The 8,649-nt window shown below is 46.1% G+C and overlaps 1 protein-coding gene across 1 annotated transcript; it reads right to left on the reverse strand.

Moving 5' to 3' along the window:
- Positions 1 to 1,636: 1,636 nt before the first annotated feature.
- Positions 1,637 to 8,347, reverse strand: LOC310845398 (transmembrane protein 254-like). Its single transcript, XM_083740547.1, has 4 exons — positions 8,170 to 8,347; positions 6,651 to 6,754; positions 3,607 to 3,666; positions 1,637 to 2,474 (listed from the first exon to the last, which is right to left on the reverse strand). Exons 1-4 carry the CDS (start codon positions 8,281 to 8,283, stop codon positions 2,357 to 2,359), a joined length of 396 nt encoding a protein of 131 aa, XP_083596673.1. The 5' UTR covers positions 8,284 to 8,347; the 3' UTR covers positions 1,637 to 2,356.
- Positions 8,348 to 8,649: the final 302 nt, after the last annotated feature.

Here is an 8,649-nt window from a genome sequence, read left to right on the forward strand (position 1 = left end):
CCTGTAAAAAGGGTGGGGGGGAGGGGAGAAAGAGGCTCATAAATGAAGGGGACTATCCATACAATCACTTATAGAGGGCAATCCAGCCATGGATGCAGGCAAAACCAGGGCAAGTTGGGACCAAAGGAAGATGCCTCACCACACTTCTATACAGCTCAGTTCATGAATAAGGCTACTGTTAGACCTGAGAAGTAGAGGCTATGGGTTGCACTGTGCTTGCTCTGTTTGTGTTGGCATTTTGGTCCTGACCATTAAGAACTGGCTTTATTTCCTTGATCTAAAAAGAAAGGCTCCACCCCCCCCCATTGTCACAAGCTAGTTTCCTCGCTTTCCCCACAGCTGCAAAACCTGCAGAGGAGACGTCTGAAAGAAATTTCTCTTTCCAAGTGAAAGAGAAGATTGTCGGGGGTCCACTAGGGGCGCATTGGAAGATGGCCGACAATACCATCTCTCCGGCCCACACGAGGTAATTAAGAGGTTGTTATGGGAGTAGGCAGCCTCCCTTGTTACCCCAAGGGAATGGGGAACACTGCCCTTGCCTGCTGTGCCCATAAATCACCCCCGGACTCGAAAGAAGGGGGTGAGGGCATTAGGCAGAATGCCCTTGTGTGGACTCCGGCTCTCCTGGATGCTGTCTCTGATCGCGCACTAGCTGCAGCAATTTGAAATAAACAATTAGAAAGAAGCAAATGCACATATTTCAAGTGAAGAACGGGAGTGAAGACTGCTAATTGAAGGGACCTCTGTGAAAGAAGAGCGACGGGTTGGATCAACAGGAATATATCATGAAGAAGATACATCAAAGGTTCGGTATGTTGGCATCGGGACTGGATGGGGGGGAACTTTTTTTCTTTTCTACTATGTGATTAACCAATAACGCCTCCTCAAGTCAGAACCGTCATCTAACTGACCTAAGCAGGATGATTAAAGACTGTATGGAAATGAATTCTAACCAAAAGTCTGTTTTATGGAGATCGAGTAAAGAACAAGAGCTTTTGGAATGACGCAGCAATAAAAACAGAGTTGCCATGTTGGCAGGTTCTGTCGAAAGATTGACGACTGGGAGGAGGAATTGATTTGTTTTCATACTGGATTCCTGGCGAACCTCCTCAGTGGACTGAGAAAGGTGACAGACCTGTGAAGATTAACGACGGTAAGAGTGTCTTTATTTATGGAAGCGATGCTATACGGAAATCGTCTGAATATGGCTCTTGGACGAACGGAAATATCCACACAGGATTAAAATTTGTCTTAACCCACTTGTGGAGACCATCAGAGGTCACAAAGAGAAAGGAAAAATATATGAAAACAACAAGAAGAGATTGGATAGAATTGTGAACATTATTTGGACAGATTTGTGAACATTAAGATGATTGGATCCCCTTCAGAACTTGAAATATGGGTACCCCCAACAAAAATTTAAAATTCAGCTTTGTAATTTGGAATTTATGTGATTTGATTTAATTTGATTGGTCGGTTAATAAAAATTATTTAAAAAAGAAAGAAAGAGAAGATTACCACACTTCTGAACACACACAAAATATTTAGGAATACACCCATCCCTCTCACTGTGAAGCACGTGAAATATAGGAGGTACCCACTTAGGGTTAAACAAGGATCAGACAGACGCAGCAACTTGGAGAAAAGAAGGTGAGGTTTATTGCTGAGCAATAATGGACCCAGTTGGAATCCTTTCCAAAAGACTGGGACCCAGAAGCATACAAATCCTGAGAATATATACCTGAGCAAATCACAGATCATGAGACAATCATGAGACAGTTACGAACGCCAGGGGGAAATAACCAATTAGCGTGCTTCTTGCCATGCTCCTGATCTTACGCAGAGTTCACTCCTAACTTCTGCTTTCCACTGTCTGCACAATGATGCACAGTCTGACCTTTTCCCTAGTTCTGACAGAACAGAGAAATAAGATTCAGGGTGGGAATCTCCTGGCGCTACCTCCCCCTTATGCATCTGCTCTGTAGGGAGTTTTTGTGGTTTGGCCCTTCCTGTTTTGTGGACCATTTTAGCCTATAGTTGAGGGGGGGATTTGTACCAGCGCCTTGTGATTCATGGCTTCCCTTTTCCTATAGGGTGCAGGATGTTACTAGGTGAAAGGTCGGTTCTGGACTTGCGGTTCCAAGCAGTTTGCAGTTAGCTTAGGCAAAAAGCTTTTCTTGATTCAAATGGATTATGATATTACTGTAAGCCCTGCTATGTGTGCACATGTGAATATATTGTTTACTGATAACTGATTATATGAATAGCATAAGGGGAGCGCCCCTTTTCTTGCTTCAGCTGAAAAATATACCCCAAAGCTAGAATGTGTTGGAACCTTCTCTTCTGGCTGAATCCTTCACCAGCTTTTCTTCCGGGGGTTGTAGGTCAACAAAAAGAAGAGAGATCCCATTCCAAAGAAAAATGTTTGAACCAACCACAAACGCTGAGTTGAAGGGTCTGTGATGCCTTTCATCCTGCAGTGAAGAGACAGACAGACAAAGCCTGACATTTCTGCATGTATTACTTAAAATCCAAGTTAAGTAGATAGATGTCTATTTTGCCCTCAGCTGCTTGGAGGATGGGCTGAAACTGTTGGGCTGTCATCCACACCCCTGCTCCCTCACCAGAATCCTTCAGGGAACTTTCCAGGGTGGCATGTGATACACCAATGAAGGAAAGATATCAGCAATGCAGTCACTAGTTCCAGATAACCCCCAAACAGGGTTTTGAATCCAAGTGCATATATCTGGGATTTAGAACCATCATATTGTTACTCCTCTACTGGCACCCACACAGACCAGCCTACTTACACAGTCACTAATTCCTTGTGCTTCTTTTATGTTCTTTTATTTTGCTTACTTCATTTATACATCCCGAAGCAATTAACAATACAAAATCAGCAACAATAATGGCATATATAAACACAATGCAGATAAGGGCCAGGATAAAATTCTGATTAAAAGGCTTCTTAAAAGAGGAAGGTCTTTAAGAGGTGCCTAAAAGACAATAGACAGAGTTCTCAGGGATAGGTGCCACCAAAATTTAAGGTCCAGTTACCGCATTATACGGAGCAGATCTCCTGATGAGATGGTATCTTCAAGAGGCCCTCTCCGGCAGAATGCAACCATAAGTTGTATATATAAGGTTCAAGGCAGCCTTTTAGGTATCCTGGTCCTCAGATGTATAAGGCTTTGTAAACTAGTACCAGCGTCTTTATTATTATTTTTTAAGAAACCTGCCAAAGGATCAGGGTAAGTTCACCTGCCACAGCTCCAATGCACAGCACACCTTATTGGTTCAATGTTGGAAAGCTCTGGTTGCTTTTTAAAAAGCAAATTCAACGACAGCTCCGAAGTCGGTCCTTGTCAGAATTTACTTTAGACCCAATTCTTGCAGATAGCTTGTGAAGATTATTAAAACCTGTGTGTCACTTCCATACCACTTCAGGCAGTGAGAGGGAGTGCTCATGCACAACACCCCATATCCATACCCAGAAAACCAGCTCACAAGCCCAGACGCAGCTTTGCCGTGCTATCTGCTGTTTAGGAGAGGGCAGAGGGAGGTGGAGGTAGAAGATAGACCCAAAATAAAATAAAAATAGCTTACTTGCATAGCCTGAGGGCATATAATGCTTCCCCGACGTGGCCTAACCAGGTAACTAAATATCTGAAAAGAAGGAAAATAACACCATTTGTAACTGGCGTAAATTAAAGCAAGATAAGGGTTAGCCCAAAACATTTAGGTATTCCCAGGGGGAAAGCCAAACACATCCCCAATCACCAGCTAATTAACAGGGGACACAACCCTGTTATTTCTCATGCAAGCCCTTGTGAAATGGACAGGAATTCACTGAAGCAACTCAAATATGCTTTGTGCAATGCCTGTTCATTTCGGTAAGCACGGCTTGTGCAAGAGAAACACACAACAGGTGCAGGAATGGGGTTTTCAAAAAGCAGGCAATCATTCTGCCCTGCCCCTTTATATTAATGTGCATATTTCTAATAACATGTTATGCATAGCCTAAACCAGACCAGAAACACTACACAGTCCGAGTGGAGTAAGGCATGTATGGAGCTGCTCTTTAACCCATAGCTGTCAACCGTCCCTTATTTGGCGGGAAACTCCCTTATCCCAGTGCTGTGTCCCGCTGCTGTCCCTTGTTGATGATGTCCCTTAAATTTCCCGGGTTTCATGCTCGCCCGGCTCGGGAGGGAAGCAGCAGCTCGGGGTCCTCCGCCTCAAGAGAGCAAGAGAGAGAGCGTGCATGATCTGCTGTGTCTCCGTCTCTCCTTTTCCCCCCTCAGGTGCGCGTCATGAGGAGATGGGTGGTGGCGGGCGGGCAGACAGCCCCTCTCTTGCGAAACGTCTGCCGTGCTACCAGGGGAAGCCGTAGGCGGCAGCGGCAGCTGAGGAGGCAGCCTGAAGGAGGAGGAAGAGGAGGGGATGGGGAGGGACACAGAAGGGCGGCACTTCAGCCGCCGCGCTGCAACCACCTCATGCCGGGCTCACGGGCGGCGTGGGTGAGAGTCTCCCTCTCTCTCTCTCTCTCTCTCTCTCTCTCTCTCTCTCTCTCTCTCTCTTAAAATAATTTTTATTAACAAACGAATCAAATCACATTAGTTCCAAATTACAAAGCCAAATTTTAAATTTTGTTGGGGGTGCCCATGCTTCAAGCTCAGAAAGGGATCGAGTCATCTCTTATTGCTGCTGCCTTGATGTGCACAATTCTGTCCACTCCGCTCTTTGTTGTTCTCCTTTACAAATTATCTCTTCTTGTTGTTATCGTATATTTTTCCTTTCTTTATACCCTCTGAAAGTCTCCACAAGCGAGTTGAAACAAACGTGTTATAGTCCTGTGTGGATTTTCACATTAATCAAAAAATCATATTCAGACAGCAGATGCCATTTCAGCACTTCCATAAAAAACAGTCTTAACATCTGCTCATTAGCTTTCACAGACTTCTCGCTCCCACATTGATCTTTTCAGGGGGTTCTGCCAGTTCAAACACAGAGTCAAGTATGATAACAAAGTCATGGCTTTCTTCCCCTCTTGATCGTAAATCCTGCAACAAAGCCTGCCTGTCATGGCGAATCTCTTTTTACAACTGCGTCATTCCAAGAGCCTTCCATTCCTTTCCAGATCTTCCACAAAACAAAGCCTTTGGTTAAAAATTCATTTACACACAGTTCATAATTATCTCACTTGTTATCAATTGTGCAACGGTTCTTCTTGGGGGGGGGGGATTGTTAGGTAATCACATAGAGGAAAAAAGAAAAGTTCCCCCCCTTTCCGCCCCATTCCGCCATACCAACATCTTTGATGTATCTTCTTGATATATTTTCCTGTTGAATCCAACCCGTCGCTCAGCTTCACAGAGGTCGCTTCAGGTAGCAGTCAGTACTCCCTTTCTTCACTCGAAACATGTGCATTTGCTGGTCTCTAATTGTTTATTTTGAGCTTCTGCAACCAGGCGGTGCGATCAGAAGTAGCGTCTGGGAGAGCGAACTCACACAAGTGCTGTGCGTCTAGTGCCCTCGCCCCATCCTTCTTTTGAACTCAGGGGTGAATTATCGGCAACCGCAGATGAGGCAGTGTTTTCCCAATTCCCCTGGGGAAACTAGGGAGGCTAATTACTCCCATATCAGCCTCTTAATTACCTCGTGTGAGTCGGAGAGATGGTATTGTTGGCCATCTTCCAATGCGTCCCTAGCGGCCCCCTCCCTCTCAGGCAGGGAAGGGCCGGTGGAACTCCTCGCCCCAGGACGATGGCAGCCCTGACGGGCTGCTTAGTATACCCTCCAACCAGTGCAGCATCTTAATGTAGTGATTTCCCCTCTGCATCCCTTTCATAACACTATTTTTATAAATCATTTGTCCATCCATAGTTCAAACTTTTACTACAAGTTTTCTGTCAATCTTACCAATGTATGTAACTCTTTACAACAGCTTTTCAAATTATAAACTTTCCCCAATCTTTATTAAAGAGGTCCTCTTCCTGGTTTCTAATTCTGCCTGTAAGCTTTGCCATCTCAACGTCGTTCATCAGTTTTGTCTGCCACTCTTCTTTGGTGGGAGTTGTAGACCCTTAGGATCATCTAGTTCAGCCCCCTGCAAAGCACAGTCAGTCGCAGCCAAAGCAGCATGGCTCCATGTGTGTGGGATTTCTGTATAAGCCAAGCCAAAATCCCTTAATTTGGCTGCTGATCCCTTATTTTCGAGGCTGCTGGTCCCTTATTTTCAAATCTGTAAGTTGACAGCTATGCTTTAACCCAGGTGACAAAAGTGCTCAGGGGAGATAATTATGGGCTGGAAAACTACCAGAGAAAGAGGAACAAAGGCTAGACAGCCTGTCCCGATCCACCCTTCACACATGTGTCGGACTGGTTTTTACAATTAAAAAGGAAGGAAGAAAAAAGAATGAGGCCCTGGGTCCATTGTTAGAAACTCTACGATTCTATGACTATAATCTCAAATACATTGCTTGACTGTAGCTTGCTCTTATATTTCACTTGTCCCTCCCAATATGCAAGGAGAAACACATACATATGGCTGCATATTATATTACTCACCCTCCCACCCACCCCCAAAATCCCCGCTGTTGGGTGAGCAGAAGGAATGTGAACAGGTAGAAGATGAGAATTCAGCTTACCCTATATCGAGAAGAGTTTTATGGTTTTCCACCCAATATTTAGTGAAGGTGCCTAATGGTCCCAGAAGGCCATAGGGGATTGTTGAGGGTGAAAAGACTGCCCACTGAGGTGTGCGGAGGGGGAGGGGAGAAAGAGATATACATTTAAGTAAGCATACAGTAGATATTGTTTTATTTACTTCAGCTATACCACTTAATATTCCAAATTCCTAAGTGGCATATATACATTTCAACATAACCCATCATCCCGCAACATCAGAATTCACAACTTTTGTGTTTATCCCCCAGTATCCATACATAATATATGAAATTTGGGGACAATGTGGAACAACCCAGAAATTAGCAGCCATTTGATGAGGGGTAGGCAACCTAAGGCCCGTGGGCCGGATCCAGCCCAATCGCCTTCTTAATCTGGCCCATGGATGGTCCAGGAATCTGTGTGTTTTTACATGAGTAGAATGTGTCCTTTTATTTAAAATACATCTCTGGGTTATTTGTGGGGAATAGGAATTCGTTCATTCCCCCCCCCAAAAAAAAACTAGTCCAGCCCACCACATGGTCTGAGGGACAGTGGACCAGCCCATGGCTGAAACAGGTTCTGACCCTTGCATTTTACAATGCAGGGTGTGGAGGACCTGAAACACTGGACTTAGGCAAGAAAGCCCACAGCTGATGAGATCTCGGTCTAGATCCCCCTAAAAAAATAAATCACGATCATATAATGTACTTCCAGAATAAACCTCACCAATACAGTGTGTGCTATGCATTAAAGCCGACTGTCTTCATGAAATGCACTAAAAGTGCACTACGGCGGAAAACATAATTATACTGGACTCCAATCAGGGATTCAGCTCCCAAAAACCTTTGAGTGGGGGGGGGGGAGACAGAAACAAGAAAAATGCCCCCTATTTCAGAGCAGCAGAAAACACAACTCAAGATTCCGGGGTTTGTTTTGTTTTTTTCAACCCATTCATTTCAGTGGAAGAGTTTAAACACCTACTTGAGGCTTCTACCCTGTGCCCAGTTGCAGTGGAGTAATGCCCACTGAACTCAATGGGGCGCACTACTGAATACTGTAAATTCTCCCCATGAAATAAATGTGACTTAAAAAATATATTAAAAAACACGCTTGATTTGGGCGGGCTCATCCCTAACATCTTCAAAGCTAAGTACGGTACATGGGGATCCCCTCCAAGCCTTGCCATCTCTGGCTCCCACGGCAAGAGAGACATAGCTCAGCCCGTGGAGCAAGAGGACTTTAACCTCCAGGTCGCGCGTTCGAGTCTCGGCGGGCGAAATGTTTCGGGTTGGACTATGATCCTAGCTGTCAACGTTTCCCTTTTTTAAAGGGAAATTCCCTTATTCCGAATAGGATTCCTCTCAAGAAAAGGGGAAAGTTGACAGCTGTGACTATGATCCCCGCACGCCACCCCACCCCCAAGGGTACCCTTTGGAGTCGTGGTGCCCCGCGCTTCCCCGCACCAGGTGCCCCGGGAGCCTCCAGGGAGGCTGCGCTCACCCCGCAGTAGATCAGGCCGACCAAGATCACCACCATTACGAACAGGTTGGAGCGTCGGAAGTAATCGGCGCGGTGCTCGCCCTGGGAGTCCATCGATCCCGCCACCCTCCTCATCTCTTCGGCGATCGGATCTGTTCCCGCCGCCTCCTGCGAGCAGCCCCAAGAAGCGCTCCGGAGGGGCGTGGCGACGGCGCCGTATTTGCATACACCGCCTGCGTCACAAAGAGGGACGTGTTGTTACGCTCAGCGCAATTGGATTAGGAGGGATTCGCGGGTCTCTCTGCCGCGGGCTCCGCGCCGCTGCCTGCTGCTTTCCTCCTGTCGCGTATCTCGGGCAATCGCGGGTGCGAGTCTTTGTGCAAACTGCTGGCGGCAATTCGCACAACTGGAGAGTTGGAAGAGGTCCCCAAGGGTCATCTAGTCCAACCCCGCCTGCAGTGCAGGAATCGCGCCGAAAGCCGTCCCTGCGTGGGCTCGACT

The sequence above is a fragment of the Podarcis gaigeae genome (genome assembly GCF_964106915.1).
Source record: "Podarcis gaigeae genome assembly, chromosome: 5".
Lineage (NCBI taxonomy): Eukaryota > Metazoa > Chordata > Lepidosauria > Squamata > Lacertidae > Podarcis > Podarcis gaigeae.

Excerpts from the sequence above, each read along its gene's own strand:
- LOC310845398 (XM_083740547.1), bottom strand. The coding sequence starts at position 8,283 with ATGAGGAGGGTGGCGGGATCGATGGACTCCCAGGGCGAGCACCGCGCC. Across the intron at positions 6,755-8,169 it reads TCGGCCTGATCTACTGCGGG|TGGGCAGTCTTTTCACCCTC; the intron begins GTGAGCGCAGCC and ends CGCACACCTCAG. Across the intron at positions 2,475-3,606 it reads TATGCCCTCAGGCTATGCAA|GATGAAAGGCATCACAGACC; the intron begins GTAAGCTATTTT and ends TCTTCACTGCAG.